Raw genomic sequence first — 24408 nt, forward strand, 5'->3', positions numbered from 1 at the left:
TGCACTCAGATGGCATCTTCTGCCTGGTGAAGGATTCCTCCAGTGTGGTAGACTCCTCCAGTGGCACATTGGTTCCTATGCCACTCCAACTCCCAGCCTCTGAGGTCAGAGATGTAGCTGGAAGAAAGGGGGATGGGCAGAGCATTCCTACTCCCTGATGATCCCTGAGTGCCGTAACAATTCTGGGGGCAGTTTGCAGCTGGCACCGTTTAGAGCAGCTTTGTGGTTACTGTGAACGAAGTGCAGGACTGATTCTTGTTGGTCTGATGTGGAAACTGGGGTTAGGTTGAATTTTCACCTAGGCTAGTGTCTTTCATTTAACACAGTGTTCATCCCTGTGGCCGAGTGACATCTCTGAAGATGATGCAGCTCTGACTCTTGCCATGCTGAAACAGCATTTGGCAGGACTTGCACAGCCACTGTTTCTTGACACGGATGAAGTCATATCCTCTAATAGTATGTCAGCGCGCACGCAGAGGACTCCAAGAGGAGCAGAGAAATTGGCTATCTGCTTGTACTTTCACATGTTTTGAGAGAGACAGTCATGGCCATGAATAGCAAAAGGATGACAGGCAGAGGGGATGCAAAGAGGACAGCAGCCCCAAGACCTGGCGATTGGAAAGGGGTGAGGTTCCTTGCCGCCGCTGTTGCTCCTACAGCAACAGTGGCAGCCAGAGCCCCAGGTCCTTTAAATCACCGCCGGAAACCCTGTACAGTGTGCTCCAGGCAACAATGAGGTTTGCTTGGGGTAGGTGCGGCATGCTCCGGGAAATGCTAAGGCTGTCTGGGGAAAGCTAGCCCAGCCCTGCCCCTTCTGGGACACAAAGGCAATTCCTCCTCCCTCCTCTGCCTTGCCCAAGGCTCCAAAGAGTCTGTCAGTCCCACTGCCTGGCACAGACTGTTTTCCTATTTTTAAAAAGCCAGTGGCACACACAAAGAGCAAATGAGTTTGCTCCCATTACATAGTTCAGATATTGTTTTTTTCCCCATTGTCTCCTTGAAAATTTCTTTAACTGCAGATGGACAATTTCTCTCCAAGTATCAGCCTCAGAACAAGGAATCCAAACAGACCTTTGACATTAAAAATGTCTTATAATGGGTGCTGTTTTTCAACGGATATACAAGTTTTCTACACCACAAAAGAATAAGCATGTGACGGTCACATGAATCCTGCGAAAAACAGAAAGACACTTACTTCAGAGTCTGCAGCTTCACCAAAATCCTGTTGCCCAGATGTTCCTTTGGGCAGTCTGGAATTGGTCGTATCTCCACTGCATCCTCCTGTTATCAGCCATATTGTTAGGCACTTATTAATTATGTCTGGAACCCTAACTCGGTGTAACCAATTATTATACACAGAGGCTACGTCTAGACTGGCATGATTTTCCGGAAATGCTTTTAACAGAAAAGTTTTCCGTTAAAAGCATTTTTGGAACAGAGCGTCTAGATTGGCACGGACGCTTTTCCGCAAAAGCCATTTTCGCGATCTGGGCTTCTTTGCGGAAAACAAATCTCAGCTGTCTACACTGGCCCTTTTGCGCAAAACTTTTGCCCGAACCGGAGCAGCATAGTATTTCCGCAGAAAGCACTGATTTCTTACAGTAGGAAGTCAGTGCTTTTGCGGAAATTCAAGCGGCCAGTGTAGACAGCTGGCAAGTTTTTCCAGAAAAGCGGCTGATTTTCCGGAAAAACTGGCCAGTCTAGATACAGCCACCCTGTAATGTATTGCCTTAATTAAAGAGTGTTCCTTCTCACGAGCTGGAAAATAAAAGCTGACAGTTAATATTGGGCTGGAGCTCATTACTATTCTGTGTTAGTACAATTTTGTACTAGTTTGTATTCAGTGTCTAATACAATGGAGTTAAAAATAATAAATTACAACAGATTTAGACTTTTGACCACAATGCCTGGATTTTCCAAGCAAACCATTTAAAATAAAGGGGCCCTTATGGTAGCGTTCCCACCCTGATTCTAGCACCCAAACATCCCCCTTTCATGGCTGTAAGAGAGACGCCAACTATCTTCATTGAAGAAAAAGATGTGGTTTTCAAATCGAGAGTTATCTCAATGCAAAATCCTAATGGAGACAAGGCACAGGTTGTTTTTATGGAAATGAAGCCAGTCCAGGTTGACCTCTTTTTTGCCCTGAAAACACATCCTAATCTTCACTAGACAGTTTTTCACCTCTTGTCAACTGATTGCCAATTAATGGGAGGTACCTAGTACCTCTGTAAAGAATGTTTATAGCCTTCTATACTGGGGTGAATTTCACTGGTCCACTAGGCTTCAACTGGTATGACACATACCTTTTCCCACATGGAAATTAAGGGATGAGTGAACCAAAATTTACATGCTAACTACAGCCAAAAGTTTACTCACAATTAGACCCCTACAGCCATAAATAAAGTGCCATCTGAGTATCAGTCCATAGCTGGTCAGAAGGAAAAGTACACCCTATGAAAAAAGGAGCAGCCACTGCAGCTGTATAGCCAGAGAGGCTTGTGGCATTTCCTTGGATCAGCAGATTCAGAGGTTGCTACAAGGAAGCCTAATTCCCATATTTATTAGCGCCAGAAGAAAATAATTTCTGTCTAAAAATGTGACACTAAAATGCACATGTTGAAAGTCTCAGAGCTCACCTCGTCCACAGCTGGATAGAGGGCAAAGAGCTCTGCATGCCTATTGGCTCGCCGGGCTTCTTCGTTCTGCCTTTCAAAGTCCTCCGCATTAACGTGCTTCAGCAGATTTTCCAGCCGTGGATCGGGCTGCAGGCTGCGTAGATCGAAGTCACATGAAGTAAGGGTGGTTCTCCCCGTCTCATCACAGAGTACATTTAAGGGCCTGGGAGCTGCCTGTTGGAAAGAGACATGAATGAAACCCCTAACAAAAAAGGAAAACTTGGACTTTGGAGTTACTCCGAGCTTGTTGCTACTTGGCATTATCCTCTTTCAATGCGATGAGGCCCATATAACACTGGTGATAGGTAGGCAGACTGTGTGTTATGATCACTGCTGATTACATGACTCAGTCTTCTGTTTTCTTGTACTCTGCACTTGTTGCCTTTCATCGTATGCTTAGATTATAAACTCTTTGGGGAAAGAGCAGTGATTTTGTTATGTGTTTGTACCGGGCCAAACACAAAGGGGACTCAATTCTTGACGAGGACCTCCAGGTGCTACCACAATTAACAGATAATATATTCAAGGTACTTTGCAAAATTGATATATTACTCAGTACTGAAGACCTTTAGACCACTTTGTATCATTTAGCTTTGTTAGCACTGTGACTGGGAGTTACTGTGTGAGATCGGCATTGTCCTGGGTATGGTGACACAATTACTTATGGGCTGGCACTATAGTTTAAAGGACCCCAACTAAGACTCTGGCTGTGTTAGTTTTGCTGTTAGGACAGTGGTGAAGAAGTCAGGCTGTGTGCTGCCTCTTCTCCCGTCCTGCTGCTGGAGGGTAGTTGGGAGGATTGGGCCATGAGCTAACTTCTTCATTGGTCCCAAAGTTCAAGAGAGGTGGTAACTGGGAGCTGCCTCACTCCTCAGTCCCACTGCTAGGAGCAGAGGGGGAGATCCTGCTGTGGTTTGCCTCTCTCTCTCCAATCCCACTGAAAGGTTTGGAGGAGTGAGGGAAGTCAGGTCATGAGTGGCTGAAAGTATATTGGACCTAAAGGCCTCGAGACAGTTCCTTGTTTAACTTGCCTCTGTGCTCAGAAAGAATGACAGGATGGTAAAAAATGGTGGAAGAGAAGTTATCTGCACTCACTTTTTAAAACAGAGTGGAATCAGACAATTGACCAGGGTGGAAGAACAACAGTAACATGGTTTGTACTCCATAACTTCAACTACACTGGGTCAGATTTAGCCCAGATCTATGTTGGCTGTTGCTCTCATGCCCTTGGTGGAAGCCACCTCTCCAACATAATATCTCCAAGGGGGGGGGAGGGGCAAAGAAAGAACTAAATTCTTCCCTTCTCCATCACCCCAGCTGGAGGCCAGCAAAGTCCAAAATGGGACAGTGCTGGCTGTGCATGGAGTGCAGTCCAGAGAAACAAAGAACTAGCACATTCCATCCTCTTCCACCCATGGGGTGGGGCCTGCTCTCATTGAAGACAGTGGCAAAACTTCTGTTGTCAGTAGTGCATGATCAAGCTACAAAGCAGCATGTGGGTGCATACACTGGAACTAAAAACTCTGGGAGACAGTCGAGATGCAGCAGTGGCTGCCCTCTATTAGGTCAACATCCCTTGAAGTGTAGTGCCCCAGACTGGTGCCCGGAGGGGGGTTTACTCATCACTGCCATGAGTCTGCCTTAACATACTTGCACTTCAGAAACAGAACTTTTCCTTAAAGGCACATAGACATGAACAGAATGTACACGTTATGGAGTTATACTGTAAAATATAAACAACATCCCAAGCATAACATACAACTAACGATATTGGTTAGGGAGCCTTCTTTAAAGGAAGCTATGATATTTGAGAATCTAATTCAAATAGGCAAAGAAAAATACCTGGTAGCTGGCATCATTGCTATCCAATGTTTCCGATTCGAATGTTTGTTTTTGAAGGGTCTTATGAAAATCCTTTCGGGATCCTTTTTTTTTAAAGGTGCAAGTTTCTGAATTTCCTTGATTTCTTTCAATAACACAATCCGGCCAGTCAGAATGTAGGGAGAGTTAATGAAAATAAAGTAAAAATCAAAGTAAGGAAATAAAGAAGTTTCAGTTTGAAGAATTATTGCACAATGAGGACAATGCGGAACTCCTCTAATGGATTAAATCATAAAATGTTTATTTGGGGTACCACTCTCCTGGTATACTCTTTCATAACCCAGTATTTTTTAAAGAAACGTATGTTTATGTCACCATTCGCAAAGAAAGGAGCACTGCAACTCAACTCCTACCCAGTGTAGTTAACAGAAGAGCCTGATGTGGGCATAGTTCCTACAACTTTCTCCTCAAGCCTCCAGTTCCCAGAGTGATTGAAAGATTGAGAGCCCTGATAAGGAACATTTGCATTCTGACCAGTTCCCTGCTGGTGTAGTTACATTACAGGAACACGCTAGAAAGTGGTCTCATCTGACCTGCTGTTAGGGTACATCAGCTTCAACTTGCCGTGCCAGAAGACCCATCCAAAGCAACCCCGCACAAGTAGCCAGTATTATTTAGCCTCTTCAAACTGGGCACTTGTACACTGTAAACAATAACAAGCAATACAGACTAAACCAGGGGTGGGCAACCTGCGGCCCATCGGGGTTCTGTTTACCGTTGCTCATGTGCAGGGTTCTCAGATTCCACTCATTTCCCTCCATGCTGTTTTTTTCCTAACAGTGCAGGAAGCCCTTGCCATTTGCAGCGGATGTGTTCCTGGTACCACCGCAAATGGTGAAATTCACGAATACTGGAAATCACAGCTCCAGCCCCCTCACAGTGAGCTCCCCGCAGCTCCTCATGCTGCAGTGAGTGCAGGAGCCGGGGGGAACTTACCACAGGGGCTAGGAGCTGCAGGCAGCTGCCCTGTGGCTCCTGAACTCAGCCCACGCAAATAGCAATTCCATGCATTGTGAGGGTCTCCTGCATTATTAAGGTAACATGCACATAAAGCAAGGGCATTTGACGTGAGGAGTGGGCTCATTGCACAGCACGTTGACAGTGAGAGCCGTGTGCTCCCTCTGCCTCCAATCAAAGTGCTGCTAAGATTCAATGGGCACATCCTACAAATTCAAGCGCAGTTAGCAAAACGACTTTTTCCCGGGAGACGGTTGTGGTTACGACAATCTTACAGCCCACTCACTAGCCTAAGTTGCCCAGAGCTGGATTAAACCATATTAATAGATTCCATTCCAAAATGCAGTTCACCAGGGACAGAAAAGGACCACACCGTCATGAAGAAGTCTGACTGAAAATCAAGTGACCTCTTCAGCTTACAATGTAAAGGGTTGGTTGGTTGGATGTGGTTTGATTTGATTTTTAAAGTACAATTTATGTAAGTACTTATTAGACATTACAATTCCCTCTGAATTCTGTAGGGGTATTTTGTAATCTTCAGAGCAGTAAGAATGAGATCTGTATTGAGGAAACTGAGAGGCCAATATTACATGCTGAAGATCTGTGTTCCGGAACAGCCTGGCCCCAGCATGCACACCAAACTGCTTGAGTCCTAACCCTCTTCCTCCATGGCCTCTTATACTACTATACACAGATGATTTTTCAGTACTATCCATAGATAAATGTGCTAATCCTCAAACAACAACAACAAGGCAACATGTCTGAAGTGGGGCTCCTTTATATTTCATTCAATGTAGCACACTCAAGACGTTCTGTGTTTGTTATGGTGAAAGGCAGGCAGAGTCTCTTCTACCCTTCAACTTGCTCACTCCGAATCTGGACAACTGCTCTTCCAGGGCATGTCTACACTAGGAAATTATTGCAAAAGAACTAAATTTGAAATAAAAATTCCCATAATAACAAAATTGAAATAGCGTGTCCCCACTACTGGGGAACCTCGAAATTAGTGCAAGAAAGGCTCCGTTATTGTGGGCATGCTACATCAATTTAGAGCCCTAGGAAGCACTGGGGAGTAATTACTTCAAATTACTCTGAGGAATAATTATTTCAAAATAGCAGCAGTGGAGCCTCCACACTACTGCTATTTTGAAATAACTATTTTGAAATAAGTGTTATTCCCCAAGGAAAGCAGGAGTACAGATTTCAAAATAACCAGTCCATTATTTCAAAATAATGGGCTTAGTAATGGAGACGCACTGCCAGATTCACTTCTCTGCTTAAATGTCACAGTCTGGACAAGCAACAAGATCTCTGGATGAAGTGCACATAAGGAGGGAGGATGGAACGGAAAAGGGAGCATAAAATGATGAACTGCTGCATATAAGAAGGGTCAAACCACAGTAAGTTTGAACCCCAACTCAGTGGGCAATAAGTTTCACATAAGTCTACTGTATTTGGAGAAGACTGTTGTGGTACTATCTATTCCAGGCTGCTGCTGGCAATTCTGTCAAATACTGCAGCAAGGTCATGGTTTCTTGTATAACATTGTTCAACAGGGAAATTAGGAATAAGAAAGTGAATATCATGAAACAGGATTAGTGATTTAAACAAAAATTCAGTGAGTGCAGAGCTCTTCTGAATAATTTTAACAGTAAAGTCTTCTATATTCAGCATGATATTTAGCTGGTATTTGAGTGACATTTTTAGTGCCATCTCAGGAATACATGCATTTTGATATGTTCTGTAGCCAGATCTCTCAGTTACAATATTCTGATTTGCTCAGACTACTTGCAATAACCTTTACAAAAGAAACAGCTAAGCTAATGCCCGGAAGACTTGCATAAATCAGCCTAAGTAATTATGGATCAGGAAGACACTTTTTTGCCATTTTGGGAGTAACTGAATTATATGTACCAACATGTTTGAATTGTAATTCTTTACCAGTTGACTGAGAATGAAATCGAAAAAGAGAAGGCACCATTTTTTGGCAGCTCTATCTCCCTGAGTGTGACTTTGTTCAGGAATTGCCTTTGCCACCAAAGACAGCAGCTCTAAGCTCTTTTATTTTAAAGCCCCAAACATTCAAAAAGGGATTCTATCGTTCCTGGAAATAAAGCAAGAAATCACCAAAACCTCAGCAAACTGTTTTAAATATTCAAGAGCTACATTTTTTTTTAAACGGTATGGACCAAAAATTAGGGTTTTTTTCTCCTGCTTTTCCAAAACCTTTCATGGATAATACTCATATTGAAAAGTTATTCTAACATCACTACAGGATGGCACTTAACAATCACAAAGCTATAGACCCTGTTTTCTGGGAAGAGCTCAAATTTCTGGGCCATGCACTGAATGCTACATGGGCCTAGACTCAGAAAGACACTCTCACACGAAAGAGTAAAAGCAGAGCCTTCCCAACTGCTACAGCAGCCTTTGGGTTGGACAGTCCTTATTACACTCCCAGCCAATGCTTGGGGAATGACAGCAGTTATGGAACTACCAGCCATCCAGTCACAGATGATGGCCAGCGTTCAATAACATGCTGCAAGAAAACTGAGGTGGACAATTATGGAAAAATTTGCCGTAATAAGAGGTAGAAATAAGTGGTTTTCTTATGTTCTGAAGAATGAGAGTTATCCATTAGAAAAAAAATTATTCTGTCTCATGAGATTTGCAATATTACCCTATAAATATCTAACCCTTTTTTGGAGTTTTGTATTATCATCTCTTTACAGATTGACCAATGCATAGTTTAAATAACTTATTCAAGGTCACACCAAGATAGTGGCAAAAGCAGGAACAGAACCTATATCTCTTGGCTTCCAATTCTTACTGTGATTCCTCAAATGTTTTGATGCAACTATCCACTAAAAACACACAGCATAATTCCATTTACCCAGATGACCAAGACAGTCAAACATACCGTAAACCTGACTATGCTTGTATATAGGAAACAGTATTTGTATGACTCCATTTACATCTATATGTACACAATTCATCACAGTATTTTGTAATTTCTATCTATGCTACTGTCTGTCACTATTACTTTTACTACCGATTACCCATTTGTGCACAGAGAAATTTCACAATCCTTTATAGATTAAATGAGGTATAAAACTTACAAAACAATCATTTGTAAAGGGAGTCACTGTTAGCTAGCATCCATGCTCTGTGTACTGTAGATATTCAGCGTGAAATGCACTGCCAGCTTATCCTTAGTGACTTGTGTGACAATGTGTAAATGAATCCTCCAATGCTCATGAGAATTTAGAATCCATTTCTTCAGCTCCTGTGTATCTAAAACTCCTATTAACCTTAGTGAGTCATTTGTCTTTGTATAAACAGCAGAACCATATAGAACAGAACTGGCCTTCAGGATCAGGGATGCACAGCCTGGCTGGACCCTGAGATGGGAGCCTGTACTGTAGTGACGGATGGGCCCTAGAGGCCTGAGTTAATGCTGTCTGCAGAAGCTCCACTGGCATTCCACACTCCTGAGTGTTTTGCTCTGCAACTTGAACTTCATTAGTGTTTTCTTGGGTTGGGGTTTTACTGGTGTAATCTGGAGCATTTGGGAGAAAATTGAATTCAGCCAGGTATGATCTAACTGTATGATCAGATTAATTTACCACGTGCCAAAAAGGGAGTTGCTAGCAAACAATGAACTTCAACCTGCAGACCCACAGTAGGTAGAGCACAGATCCTACCCATGATTCCCTTTAATTTTTATTTAATGCATCTCAAAGTAGCTAATAGGAGTTGAGATATTTAGCACTTCTCAGGCCTTGCTAAGGGGTTTTTAATAGGTACATCTCTGACTCCGCACCTTGAATTGCACTGATCCATATAAACTGAGGAAACAGACAGCTTTGCAACTGCTCAAAGTATTATCTAAAACAAGGCAGCTGACTGACAATAGGCTAACAATCATATGACTACAGTCAGTTCTCACGGGAGAGACGATGACATAGAACTTATGCTACTAATGCTGTTTCTCTTTCAAGTCTCCAGTGGAAATTAGTTTATGTGAAAATTCTCAGTTGAGGTTAAAGAAATGACACACAGAGCACAATTTCAATCTACATTTTGCTTCCAGTAAGTACAAAATAGATCCCTAACCACGTCTATGCTGAATGAGGTAAATCCAGCAAATCTTCTTGGCTAATCCTGCTCTTGAACAAACTGAACTTGGTTTAATCTGATGATTATTTGACACGCTCCACAAGAAGCTGTTTGCAGTGCATGGACATGTTCTGGCAGCAGCGGAAGTCTACCCATAAATGACACCTCTGGCTTTAGTCCAAAAAATACATTTCAATCTGTTAAGAGATAAGAGGTACTAAAATAATCTTTGAAACCTTGTTCTTTGGTGAGCCAGCTTTAAAAGTTAAACCAGCAGGACTGATAGAATTCCTTCTCCATCTCTTCCCCCAAATCTTCAGCAATACAGGTTCAATAGCATTTTGGGAAAAGAAATATTTTAAAAATACAGACTTTAAAAAGCTCTATGGTCCGCAAAGCCTTTAAATTCAGGGAATGTCTACACTGCAGTCAGAGTTTGAATGCAACTCATGTAGACATACTTGAACCAGTTTTAGTCTAGTTGTGACTGAGCTCCTGAGCCAAAGAAGTAAAGCTATGACAGCACAATTTTAGCACGGGCTGTCTGGAATCTTGATTGGATTTTGCCCACAAAAGCTCATGATATTATATATATCACCAAAAAAACCGAATAGTCCGGTAGCAGGGCTTTTGTGGGTTATATATATATTGCAAATCGTGTAGAAATATTTAAACTAGTTTTAATTGAGTTGGTTGGGTACTAGACTGGAGCAGTCTAGCTGGAAGGGCATGAGGTTTAATATTTATTAGCTCACCTAGTAATTACCAAAAAAATGAGTAGTCCTGTAGAAGGGCTTTTGTGAGTTTTATTTATATATATATATATATATATATATATATATACACACACACACACACACACACACACTCTACTCATTTTTCTGGTAATTACTTGGTGAGTTAATAAATATTAAACTTCATGCCCTTCTAGCTAGACTGCTCCAGTCCAGTACACCCAACCAACTCTATTAAAACTAGTTTAAATATTTCTACACGAGTTGCAGTTAGAGCCCCTGATTAATTGTCTTCTATAAACACTTATGTTTGTGTACTGTATTTACCTTTGAAGTCAATGGCAATACACGTGTCTGCTTTTTTAATCCCATCTTGCTTATGATATAAATGACATTTATCTAGAGATCTTTACGTTGATAGATCCCAAAGCAATTTGCAAACTTAAATAACATGTAAACTACAAATAGAGATTCCCTTCATCCACAAGTGAAATACAGTCCAACCATCTCAGGGGTGCAATGGAAAAATGGTCTAACGGCACACTGCAACACCACATAACTGTTTAGGACCAGAAATGAAGAGCACCGTACCATACTGAGAGGGAAGACAGAATTTAAGTATGGTGAATGTTATTAGTCAGTTTGGGATTTGGTCAGGATTTTGTGAATGGCACCATGGGAATTTTAATGAGAAGTGATCAGGACCTGAGTTTCACATCTCCCAAAAGTGGAGTATGTGAATCTATTTAAACAGATTCACCTGGCTTATCAATTAAACATGAGTAGCATAATAAATACAATATTCATGTTGCACAGAAATCATTCATCACTTAATATGAAATATTTCTCTCTGCATTTGTTCTGTTATTCTGTCAAAAAACAAAGTAACAAAAGCAAGAATTTTTATTTATGGTGCATCTGCTCAAACAAAAAAAATTATGGACAAAAATAGCTGAAAATGTACTCTCATCTTCAACAATTCAAAACCCACCTTTGTGGGATTAGTTATAACAACACCTATTATGTTAAAATAAAGCAAGGTAATTTGCTGTTTCATTTGAAAATATGTAACTTACTTTCGATTCACAATTAGCCACTCCCGAATATATGCCTGAACACAATCCTTGACATGTGGATCCAATTCAACACTGGGAAAGACAATAAAAAAATACATGTTAATACTTTGAAAACACTGTCATGTCTGAGAAGGGGAAGATTTATCTGTACTGCATGTGTTGTCATGCTGGAATTTTTGTTGCTGTTCTGGTTTCAACAGAATTAACTATTTACCACTCAATATAGCTCATGAATACAAGACTACCCAAGTGTTTTATGGCAGCCATAAAATCCTGCAAAACAAAAGAAATCATCCAGGCATGAATGCTGAATCTCAGACAGGATCACAGTCACGCCATTACTACATAGTTACTTTTAGAAGGTTAGCTTGATCAATGCTGATGCAGCTATGTCTTCTTAAGCTGAATATTACATGTTATAGCTCCAATGCAAACATACCTTAAATGTACAAACAGTAAAACTTCCTGTAACTGGTTTTAGTTTTGCAATGTAGCTAAGATCCTTTCAGTCACGTTGGCTGGTGGTTTGTCTTCCCTGCTCTCCATGCAGGACACCTCTGACTAAAGTGCTTTACGTGCTACTGTGTGTACAGCATCCCCCAGATATTCTGCCTCTTGCTCAGGCACTCTGGGATAGCGATGAAGATTTTCTCAAAGTGCGGAGACTACCCTGGTATAGGGATGTCTACATGTAGTCGACTATATGATTAACCAATAAGCCTAGGCTTACTGGTTGATCTTTTCAACTACACGCATGTCCCCCCGACCCTTGCTGCCTCTGTATCAGAGCCAGCCGGGGGGAGAGACCGGTGCTAGGGAGGGAGCCGGCTTATCAGAGGCAGCAGCAGGGGATGGGAACAGAGGAGGCTGCCACAAAGCAGCCTCTGTCTGTGGATGGCCCAAGCATCCCGCAGACAGAGGCTGCTCCACATTCCACAGAGCAGCCTCCGTCCAAGGCAAGCCTGGGCCCACTGCAGATGAAGGCTACTTCACAGCAGCAGCCCCTTTTCTGCAGGGGGTCCCAGATCCCCATGGGCAGAAGCTGCTCTGCATCCCACAGAGCAGCCTCTGTCCATGGGGAGTTGGGACCCCGCACAGACAGGGGCTGCTGCCACCCTGCGCTACTGCCTCTGTATCAGAGGCAGCAGTGCAGGGAGCTGGTTTTTAAACTGGTTCCCCTTGCAGACCGGCTCCCCCTGCTACTCCATGCTGCTGCCTCTGATACAGAGGCAGCAGTACAGAGAGGCAAGGGAATGCCCAGGAGTGGGGCTGGAGTGCACTGGCTGCTGGCCCCACCCCCAGGGGCTATTAAATAATCATGTAGCTGCAAAGATTTCATGCAGTTACATAACTATTCAATTACCCAATATCTAACATCCCTATCCTGACAGATATGGACATCCAAACATGGCTATTTATTTATTTATGTATGTAAAATATTTTTACCCCCCTCTCTCTATTTAAAATATTCAAGGCGGCTTACAACATTTTTAAAACACAATATAAATATATGTAAAAAATTAAAATACGAAACCCCAGGAGGACATAAAACCTGCTAAGACATGTTATGTTAAAAGCTGCTGGGTGCACATAATTCAACAATGGTGAAGCTGGTTAGATGCACTTGTCTCAAACTAATTACAAAAACAGTATTATCCCTGTACTAGAGACAGGGCCTATAAGCATGAGTCTACACATTCTTCCTGTGAAAAGGGAACACTGCTACTCTTCACTAACAGTAGGGCCTATAATCTGAAAAAAAAAATTTACCTTGATCCACAATGAAGCAGTGTAACATTTTTAATTATTTATCTAAGCAAAAGTTCCAAACATCAAAGTATTAATGACTTATAATAATAAACTCTTGTTTTGGGGCAGATTAGAAATCACAATAATATTTATCTCCTTATATGAATTATTTTAAATAAAATTATTTTTTAAAAATCACCTTCTATGCAAAATTTTATGGACTATCCCAGGATTTATATGATGTAAGAGGCACTTGGAATTGTTCTCTGACATATTTTTAAACCGTTTTTTCATGTAATTCATTATGTGTGGCAAAACTAGATATTTCTTTCTCAACGTGAAAACCAAAAGGAAAAAATATTATCCACAATGAGGGGAAAATAAGGACGAAAATATTTTAAATTCATAATAAATAAACATTGAGCAACTGCATACGAAAATGTTTAACTTGGATCAATCATATATGATTTTGAGCAGATGGTCTACATTTAAAAAAATGCTTGGGTGAGTGATTTCTAAGGAAGTGAGCCATAGCTAACAGAACTTCCACCGACAGGAATGGCAAGTGTATACTAGGATCCAAAACAGCATATTGTCCATTATATTTACTAGGCATACTTTGTGCAAAACATATCCTAATTATGTAACAGTGGCCAGAGGAGCCGACAGCTTGTGTAGGCCGCTGGGCAAGGTGAGGTGAGGCCAGCTCTGCGCTCCTGAAAGGGGGGAGGGTTTGGGCAGGAGGGACAGGGATGGGAGCAGCCAGCCCTCCATGCCATGCTCTAGGCCTCAGAGATTCATGGAGGGTGCTGGCTTTGCCCTCCCACCCCTGTCAGCGACCTGACAGAGGTGAATAAGAGGGTCTGGAGTGTCGCACCTTTCCCCTTAACTCACTGCCTTTGCATTAGTCAGTGACTACTGCCTGGCAATAATCTAAGGGGTAGGAGTGACACCCCAGAATTCCTTTATTCACCACTGTTATAAAATTAAGGTATGTCCAGTGCCTTGTGAGAGATCATTCTAAAAGTCTTGATCCGCAAGCTAGACATTAATATCTCGGAGTGTATCCACGTTCATCATATGGGAACTTAAGAAGTTTGGCTATGTATGTGCTACTGAAACATATTGTGAGGTTCGAAAAACCTCCACAAGCAGCCCTTCAGGTACAATAATTAACAGGTCAAACAATATTAAGGGCTGATTGAGGAAATGTACACAACCACAAAGATTACCCAGGAACTGTGTACAGAGGAAACCCCTCAAAGACAGCACTACACAATGGGAACTGTTTGACCAGGTCACAGCAAAAGAGCTTTTCAGCAAGTGAAGATATAAAAGGGGGAAATAACATCATAGGGATACCTCACTCTCCCAACAACAATACAACAGAAAACACCTGAGGAAGAAACACTGAAGTGGGGGAAATGGTGGTTCCAGACTAAAGGGATTTCTAGCCTGTGTATGGAACATTGGAAACCCAAGCTGCAAAGCCAAGGCAGCTTGTATCTTAAGAATCTAACAGCCAGTTTATCACTCAGAGTGAGAATTTTCAAATTCATACTCTACATATCTAGAGTGTTGAGCTCAATTTGCACTTTCCTAGGTTATCTGCTTTGATCTGTTTGCTATCACTTATAATCCACAAGAGGTGGACCAGGTATTAAACCCATATACTGGCCAGACTGGATTAGAGCATGATATGACTGCAGCGGGGTGTGTCCGTACCTGTGTGAATGCTGGTGACATTGCATGCTGGGAGAGCTTTGCAACTTGTCCCAGCAGTATATTGGAGAGGGAACCCAGGCTGTTGCATCAGAGGGAGTGTTTCCTCTAACTTTTCCCACACATGTGAGGAATTAATTTTTTTATGTGCACCAATATGGAAGTGATGTGTGACACAACCCCTCTGTGTTGGTGCACATAACAAAATTCATGTGGTAGGAGTGGAGCTGGGGTTCAGAGTACAGGAAGCGTCTTGAGGCTGGCGCATAGCATTTGGGGTGTGAAGGTGTTAGGACTGTGGTTGGGTGTGTGGGCTTAAGATAGGGTCAGGGATGGGGCAGAAAATTGAGGTGAGGGAGGTGTAGGTCTGGGAGAGCAGGGAGGAAGGTTTTGGAATGCAGACTTCCCCAGGGCTACAGTGGGGAGAGAGAATTCCCTCTTGCTCTTTCTCCCCACCATGGCAACTCTGGGGCTGGAGTCATGGGATAGGCACCTCTCTCCCCAGCCACACAGGTCCATGCTGGGCCTGTTTTGGGACTGGAGGAGCAGTGCATGTCCTCTGGCCATGGCAGGCCTGTCCCCCAGCCATTGCAGGTCAGGTGCCGGACTGGGTGCTGGAGAGGACACTTCTCTCTGGGCCATGAAAGGTCCGGCAGAGCTGTGTTCCCTGAGCACCTGCACAGTGCTTAATAGGGAACTGAGGTCAGAGGGCTCAGTGCTACCGCATTTCCAGGTGGTATCCCGGGGGAACCTGTCAGAATGACCACAAGGTTCTCAGAGCCACAGACTGATTAATGAGTGCCCAGCTGCAGCTGGTCTTTTTCATCTGTTTTTCTTTTCTCTCTAATCAAATTGTTTAGTCATCCGCAAAGAAAGTGTGACTTTTCTAACGTTCACATTTAGCTTCTTAATACTCTTTAACAGCAAAAGCAAAACACATTAAGAATTAACCGTGTGCTTGTTCTGATACAGCCTGTTAGGCTTAAAAGAAATAGAATGGAAGTGTGTGAGCCGCTTCATGTCTTGTAAACTGTGGTCATTATTGGCCATTTAGAAGAAAATTGCATCTCTTTTCTTTCTCTCTGAAATGTTATAAAGGAGAGGAGCCCAACTAGAACTCTGAATCTAAGCAAGCCCTGAACTTGGCGGCTGGTTTTGATCCATATTCAAAACACATAAAGGGCCAATTTTATCTAAAAGGAATAAGAAACGGAAAATAAGGTCTAGGCCTGTCTTTCTCCCAACACCTACACTCAGTGTTGCTGTCTTGTTGAAGGAGGATTCACTGACCTTGACACCTTTACAGGCTGTACAGGAGACCACCAGCTGCACACTCCCCCACACTGCCTTTTGCAATGGATGGCTGCCAGGTAATGCCTGACACTTACTTCTCCTGTAGCTGCCAACAATCCCTAGCAAGCCAGAATGGATTCAACTCCTTCTTAGACACGTTCTAGGATTTTTAAAAAAAACCTCCAGAATTATGACTGGCCCCACACAGCTGAGCCCTGTGTCACACATGGGCCAGCAAGGACACGATCTGCTCCCTCCTGATTCTGGCAAGTAGTATTATTACATCTCCCTCGAGTCCTTGCATAGCTGTTAAGCAGTGGTCTCCCCTGTCCCTTCTAACTTTATATTTTGGGCAAGCACTCATGTTTCAAAAATACTTAATCCAGCGTGAGCATCTAGCATACCTGCAGTGGGCTGTTGTTCAAGACTATTGGAATGACTGCCAAAAATTCTGGGCGGGGGGAGGAGATGGGTAGGAGGCAGGCCAGGGAGAAACACAGGAAGAGGAGAAACAGTTCAGGGGAACACATTTGGACTGAATGTGGCTCCCACTTTTAGGCTCTGGTACAGATTGCTAGCCCCATGCAGTGGCAGCAGCATCTGTTCAGGCAATTATGCAAGAAGTGTGCATGTGATGTGGCTGGGGGAGTTGAATCAGGCATTTCCTACTATGAGTTTAACTAAATAAACTGACCTTCAAAAGCATCATTTTAGCTGGCTACTAGTTGATTAACTACTCTGTTAAAAACTCTACCTTGAGGAGTCAGATCATAAACTGGATGGTCAAGGGGACTTGCAGTCCTATCACAGGCATTTATAGGAGAAAACTACATAGTCTCCAAAACAAAACCCTCTTCCACAAGTTAGATCACAACCGTCATCTATGTCTTTGCATAAATGTTTTCATAGGCTTCCAGTTCCTCGAGATATTAAGGTACTTCAGTATGTGAGCAACTCTTTTGAAATCAATGGGATTATTCAATTCCATGCTTAAAGTCAGGAACGTGAACAAGTGCCCTGCTGACGTGGGAGCATCTAGCCTACACATGGCTTTTCAGTCCCTTTTTAATCACACACTCTTTCAGAAAAGCTCTCCTTACCCTTCTTCAGGCAAGGAAGGCTGCAAAGTCCTGCATTCTTTTGGAGTAAAGACGATGTCCAAATCATCTTCAGGAAAGTCACCAAGTTCTTGCACGGTTTCTGAGTCTAAGTTGTTCAGCTGTGTCATCAGGAAACTTTCAAAATCCACTGGCTCCACTGCTTCATAAAACTGAGGCTGAAGAGAACAAATAGAACAGGTGTTTTACAGCAAGGTGGGCATTTCAAAGAAATAACTCGAGCTTACTGCCGCTGCTAAACCCAAAAAACTCTATTCCTTTTGTGGGGTGCTAGCAAAATTCTTCCGAGAAGAAAATGATTAGCGAAGGAGCTGTTTTAAAATGGAAGAGGTAGAAGAGAAAAGAGTTAATTAGAAAAGTAAAACACAGTAAGTTTGGGCCAGATTTGCAGCTCAGAACATTCACTGACTGGTGGAAGTGAGGGCTGGTTCAAGCATATCTGAGTCCCCTAAAAGCCAATCCATTTGGGCTGCTACTCCATTTAATCATTCAGTCTCCCAGTTCAGGCTGATCTTTATACTTGTGGGAACGGGTGCAGAAGCAGAGACAGATAGGAATGGAAAGGGCCCAATGAGGAAGGGTCAGCAAGCAGGCAGCAGCCAAAGGGTACCTAACATCCTCAGAGAAAGGCAACAGAAATATTCAGATCATGGTGGCTGAGTCCCTAATGTAGGAGCCACAGCTAAGGCAGGTACTGAAGATCCTGACATCCAATACAAACAGTCCGGACCAAAATAATCAAAATATTTCACTATCTGGATTCCTGCCAGACATACTTCAATCCTAATTGTCAGAGTTGCTGAGTGCTCTCAATTCCAAATTAAATCCATGGAACCCCCAATACAATTACTATCAAAATCTAAAACCAGGGTTGTTTTCCTAGCCCCTGGCTAGGACAGATGACTTATTTTGATGATATTTTCCAATAATTATCAAAGGAACTCTTTAGAAATACATATAACTACTGTTGCCATTATCACAAACCTCTAGCATCTGCCACCTCTGCAGTATGTTGTGCTGTGTAACTTTAATAAAGCCAAACGATGTTTAGTCACACCTAATTAGCCATTCTTAAATGGAACATCCTCTTGAGAGCAAAGTTCAAAACATATAAACTCTTCCAATAGCACCTACTATCAAATTGGTTGGTTTTTTCCTTGCATAGTCACAACAATAGTGTCAGAATTTCCTACTGCTGAATGGAAAAAAATATGAAACAGCAACTTAGAACTATGCTTCTTTTATATAAATATACAAGGTATTACATATATAGAAGGTACTGTTATTTCTTGTTTTTCACTGTGTAACTAATAAAAAATAGACTGCTTGTCTGAAGACAATGAAACACCTGTCCAGTCACATTCACGGATTATCTATCTCCTATTATAGGTCTTCATTTAAGTAATGAAATGGTATAAAAGTATATAATATAATGAAGTCTTCATTATAAGTAATGAAGTGGTATAAAAGTCTCAGTTTAAGATAATCTATCTTTTGTTCTCTGGGAGCGCTGAGGAAGTACATGAAAAACTAAGTACAGTGTGAGCCATGAAAGATAATTACAAGATTAGAATAACTAAATGTACCAATGTACAGTGGAGTATGTTTATCAAATCAGCCTGTTAAACTAGCCTTGACTGTCAAGAACAAGGACTCTGTCATGACAGTAGTCCAAATATTGCAAAAGGCTGTTTCCTGAAAGTACCAAAAATAAATGGTATAAGCATAGATCATAGTCCATGTGTACTGTCCTATAGCTGGAGATTACAAACAATATTCAGCAATTAACAAAAATAAGACATCTGATCTTTCTTATACCATTTATTTCAATATTTGGTTGATACTACTAACCACTCCCTATGAATCATAGAATATGTCTAGACTACATACCTCTGCCGACAGAGGCATGTAAAATAGGCTACCCGACATAGTCAGTGAAGCAGGGATTTAAATATCCCCGGCTTCATTAAAATAAAAATGGCCGCTGCGCTGTGCCGGCTCAGCTGATCGTCGGCACAGCGCGCGACTCAAGACGTGGATCGGTCCACAAGAGAAGCCTTTGTCGACCGCTCTCTTATGCCTCGTAAAATGAGGTTTACAGGAGTGGTCGACAAAGGCTTCCCCTGTCCACCAATCCGCATCTTGACTCGCACGCTGTGCCGACGATCAGCTGAGCTGGCACAGTATGGCGGCCATTTTTATTTTAATGAAGCCGGGGATATTTAAATCCGTGCTTCACTGACTATGTTGGGTAGCTTATTGTATGTGCCTCTGTTGATAGAGGCATGTAGTCTAGACATACCCATAGAGTTGGATGAGATCTCAGGAGGTCATCAAGTCCAGTCTTCTGCGCAAGGCAGGACCAATCCTATTCTGTTTGCATTTCAAGGTTCTTCCATACAAATAAAAACTATGGACCAAATCCTGAAGTCCTTATTCAGGCAAAACTCTCACTGAAGGCAACAAGCATTTCAAAAGTATATGAACTGAGTAAAACATAAGAACTTCAGGTTTTGGGCAAACAGGTTTTTTATTTTGTTTTATTTTGTTTTTTACAAGCTTGGATTCAGCTTGGATTCAGCTTTGTAAAAAAAAAAGAGGGGCCCTCTTATAGAAATTAGGATATAGGTATTTTACATTTCAGTGAGTGAAAGTTTTTATAAATTCTTGCTTTGTCCTATTTGCATCTTGTTAGATACTATTCTATCCTTTCCTTTTCTACATCAGTTATGTTCCACTTTTAGGAACTTGAGGGTATTTTCAGTAGCAAGTGTTTGCATCTATAGCAAGTGCATCATGAAAACATCATTCTCCAGTACATCCAATACAGTACTAGGATGGAAAATTCCCAATATGCAGACTGTCAGAAATGTTCAGGGTACTAATCTGATTTTACTTACTGTATGTGTTGCCAGTGTTATATGGACAAGTACATCTACTGAACACAAATCACATGTACAAAGTTGGCACTGGGCATTTGATGGTGCTTTCCATGTGTGCAGAAATCCACACCTACAGGATTGTCAAATCCTTTTACTGGCCTGTTTGAAATTGCTCTTTAAAGACCACAGAGCTATCTGATGTGAAACTACCTTCAGCAAGACTAATATGGATTTGACCTTGTTCTTTGGATTGCTATTATCGAAGTACCCATCTCTCCCAATTGTCTTCCCATTGCTAGCTTGCTGTGCTAATCCAATTCTTTAAAAGGGACAATATATTGTAAACAAATGGATTTTTGGAAAACACTAGCTATAATGCATGAAATCCTGGCCTCAGTGAAGCAAATAACAAAAAGTCCCATTGACTTCAATGGGGCCAGAATTTCAACCAATATCTCTAACTTCTCTGTAATCAATATACCACTACCATTCTATATCCTCTGTAGTCAATATCACTGGCTCCATAGATTGAGGAATTTTGTCTCAGTAGAAAAGTAGGAACACAGACTGATGCTCAATGGTTACTAAGTTCAGGCAGTCTTTGGCATTGCAGTCAAAATATCCTCACATATGCTCAAAATCCTTTAGAACAATTACTAGGTAAAGCATTAGTAATTGCAATTAACTCAAGCAATTAACTCAAAATGAACTAAATTTTAAAAATGCATCATGATTAATCACTGTTTTAAGCATACTGGTAAACAATAATAGAATATCAATTCAAATTTATTATGCTTATTACTAACACTTCCATTGCTTACTTGGCTCTTAGAGGACACGTAGTGGTAAATTAGAGCTAACAGCACAGAAAATTGAAAGCCAGGACTGGTGACTGTAAACAAACTTTATGAGACCACAAGAAACCTGGCTACACCCATGATAAGTGAACACCCGGCTAACTAAAAATCATGTTGGACCACAGATGTTGCTGGACCAGAGAGTGCCCGAGAGTGAGGTTCAACCTGTACTACTGTAGCACAATCTCTTTGTCATGAAAGTGTAATTTATAAATGTAGATTTGTTTTTTATGCAAAACTGCACTCAAACAAAACAATGTAAAACGTTAGAGTCTTCAAGTTGACTCAGTCCTAATTCTTGTTCAGTCAGTTGCTAAGATCATAAACAACTCTGTTTACATTTGTTTACATTTACAGAAGATAATGTTGCCAGCTTCTTATTCACAATGTCACCCGAAAGTGAAATCAGCACGGCATGACACTGTGGTAGCCAGTGTTGTAAGACATTTATGTAGCAGATATGATAAAGATTCAAATATCTTTTCACTTTTCAACTTGTAGACTGCACTCTCTTTTTATTTGTTTTTTTACAATACAAATACTTGTAATCAAAATATAAAGTGAGCACTCTGTTTTCTAGTTGGTGTTGTAACTGAAGTCAATATATTTGAAAAATATGGATAATAAACTTAAATTTGTTTCTATTATTGTTTAGCAGTGCAACAAAAACTCCAATTAACGATGATTATTTTTTTAAATCTCATGATTAATTTTGAATCATTTGCCATCATTACTAATAAGGCATATACCAGCAGACATCTGGTATAATGTTCCATAGTTTACAAAAGATTGAAAACAAATGAGTCAAAGTGATTTAAAATGCATATAAGTATATCTATACTGATTTTTTTGCTTGAAAACAGTGTTTTGAAAACCAAATGATGTTGCTTATTGAAATCCAGTTTTAAAATCAACCATTATATTTACTTTCCAACATTACACCATCCACTTTCATCAACCAAATCAATCATATTTTATTTTGCTTCTAACTTATTTAGTTTAGGTGGCAATAATAACCTTGGTCATTTGAATTGTGTGTACATTTTCCAGATAAGAATTTCAAAAAGGGGTGACAGAATAAAACTAAATAGAGATTTTATGTAATAGACTAACACAGAAAAAATGCACATTTTCAAATGAGTCCTCATTGCATCTTATGATACATTATTGTACTCACCCTCCAAACACACACACTACACATGCTATGCAATGAAGAGCAATTTAATAATCCCACAGAAATAGCTCTAAATCACGACACCAGACGTACCTTTTTAGATGATGGATGAAAGGCATGTAAGTTGTGACAGCTCACAAAATGGTGGCTACAGGAAGTCAAATTTAGTGTTACCAAATTTCCTAACAGCAGAAGCAGGTTGCTGACAGCAATAGAAGAAAGAAAACCCTGCCTCACCACGGCATTCAAATTGAGGAAGCGAGTAAAAATGCTAGTGGTAAGCCGTGACACACAGGAAGTGAATGCTTGCAGTATTTCCAGTTTTCTCAATTGCTGGGGCACAAATACTCTGCCTCCTGCTACAGCCACTCGGAAAAGGGTCAGATTTTCATTTCTGTTTTATTAGCATCGGATATTCCCAAATATCCCCTGCTGTTGATGGGCCTTCAAAAAGATCTTAAAGGGAATATGTTTCCTCTTGTTACAATAAACAGGGGCTAGATTCCTCCCTATGTGACCTCTAGCAGGTTGGAGAGGATGTTGAGGGAGCACCTTACACAAGCAGAACGAGCCCAGTGACTTTCAAGCAGGGCACACCTACACACCCACTGCACCATCTGGGAAAAGGGCTTGGCATACTACCCTTTACCTGTCCAAGTAGCTCTACTGACTGACATGAAAGAGAGGAAGGAGCTAGCATCCTTCTCCCCATTCAAGCACCTAGCACACTTTTGGGTAGCAAGGATCACACTGCCCATCAAGATTCTGGACAGTCCCTGCTTAGGACCAGGAGGTAAAATACCTTTTTACCTCCAGCCCTGAGCCCCACTGTGGACAGCTGACTAGAATCTGGCCATTCAGTTGTTAGCACCTGTAGGAAGAAGACAGATCTGGAGGGCATTCTCTTGTTACATATTTGGCATTGAAGATCTTCCCTGAAAAGGCTCTAACATGGAATAATATAAAGCTAAACATCCAGTCACTTCTCTTTACTCTCTATGGCTAATTACTCGACACCTAAGCTAGAGTACTTCCTATTCCTCAGTACAACCAAAACATAAGCGAATCCAGTGCTGTCAGTTAACCTTCACTAGGTGAAATGCTGCTGTTTGGCAATAAATACAAGGAAATGGCCATCTGTCCACAGACTCATAAGAAGAAAAAAAGCACTGAAGTATGTTGACAAAATTTGTTACTTAGCTAACGTACAGTCCTGTTTCCAACATTGGTCAGTGCCAAATGCTTCATGCTAGGAAGGTGGGGAACCGTGCACTGAGCTATAGCACACCTGGGTCACGTCATGCACTTTTTTATTCTATGCACAAAGCCATCTTTGCAGCGCACCATGGGCCAGCACCCAGTATATGCACCTCTATTCCTATACAGCCTTACAGGGCAGGGTTCAAAAGATTCCAGCAAAAGGCCATAATCTGCAACATCATTTATTTACTTTGATTGATGTTAACCTATCTCAGGCCCTTGGCACCACTGACAATCATTTCACATGTGCCATTGCCTCAATGCATATTGCAGTAATTTTCTTACAGCCTCATGCAAAGGACAGGAAAAAGCATGATCACCCCCCTAAAAGGGTTCAGTTAACTCAGTCTAAAAACATAAATCAATATAGATGTAAATACTATACATAAAAAACCTAAATTCAGTACTTACCAGCTGAATAGAGCCAGAGCCACTTATACTTCGTTGACAAAACTGTCCAAGGCTTGGTTGGAGGGTAAACTGTTTCCTTATCTCAGCTGATGAGTGCCTTTTATTAAAACAGAGAAACTTAAATGTAATGCACTAGCGATCCACAATTAAAAACCAACCGACAACTAATGTTAAGGGCACAGTGGTTAATTTCAGCTCTATATTTATGAATATCTGAAGTACAAATAAGATAATCAAATATTATTCCTAGAATTTAAGCAGTTTAATGATCTACTGTAATGTATGGAAGCATATTTTGATCATTCCCTGCTTTCCTCTTGCTTTGTAGCAAGTGTTAGCCTTCACTGACTTGTTCATAAAACATCCTATATTCTCAGGATTCTGTTCAATTTCCCATCAACACATACAGTATTTTCTAAGCTAAATTCTTGGATTTGAGAAATTAAATATAAACCCGTATAATAATTCGACTCTAAATCAAGTGAATTTGGAACATG

General features: G+C 41.3%; 1 protein-coding gene across 2 annotated transcripts in view; it reads right to left on the reverse strand.

The window, feature by feature from the left end:
• Nucleotides 1–24408, reverse strand: part of DOCK8 (dedicator of cytokinesis 8) — a 148720-nt gene that overhangs the window by 99993 nt on the left and 24319 nt on the right. The window contains exons 2-7 of one of the 2 annotated variants that reach the window (XM_075931670.2): nucleotides 23912–24008; nucleotides 17310–17485; nucleotides 11446–11517; nucleotides 4521–4644; nucleotides 2640–2852; nucleotides 1196–1281 (exon numbers count right to left, since the gene is read on the reverse strand). In XM_075931670.2, the coding sequence (XP_075787785.2) occupies nucleotides 1196–1281; nucleotides 2640–2852; nucleotides 4521–4644; nucleotides 11446–11517; nucleotides 17310–17485; nucleotides 23912–24008 (768 nt within the window). Of the gene's footprint in view, nucleotides 1–1195; nucleotides 1282–2639; nucleotides 2853–4520; nucleotides 4645–11445; nucleotides 11518–17309; nucleotides 17486–22333; nucleotides 23802–23911; nucleotides 24009–24408 lie in introns of those variants that run through there. The other variant, XM_075931671.2, reaches the window with a different exon arrangement.

Source organism: Pelodiscus sinensis, chromosome 6, assembly GCF_052426305.1.
Source record: "Pelodiscus sinensis isolate ZL-2025 chromosome 6, ASM5242630v1, whole genome shotgun sequence".
In the NCBI taxonomy this organism is placed as follows: Eukaryota; Metazoa; Chordata; order Testudines; family Trionychidae; genus Pelodiscus; species Pelodiscus sinensis.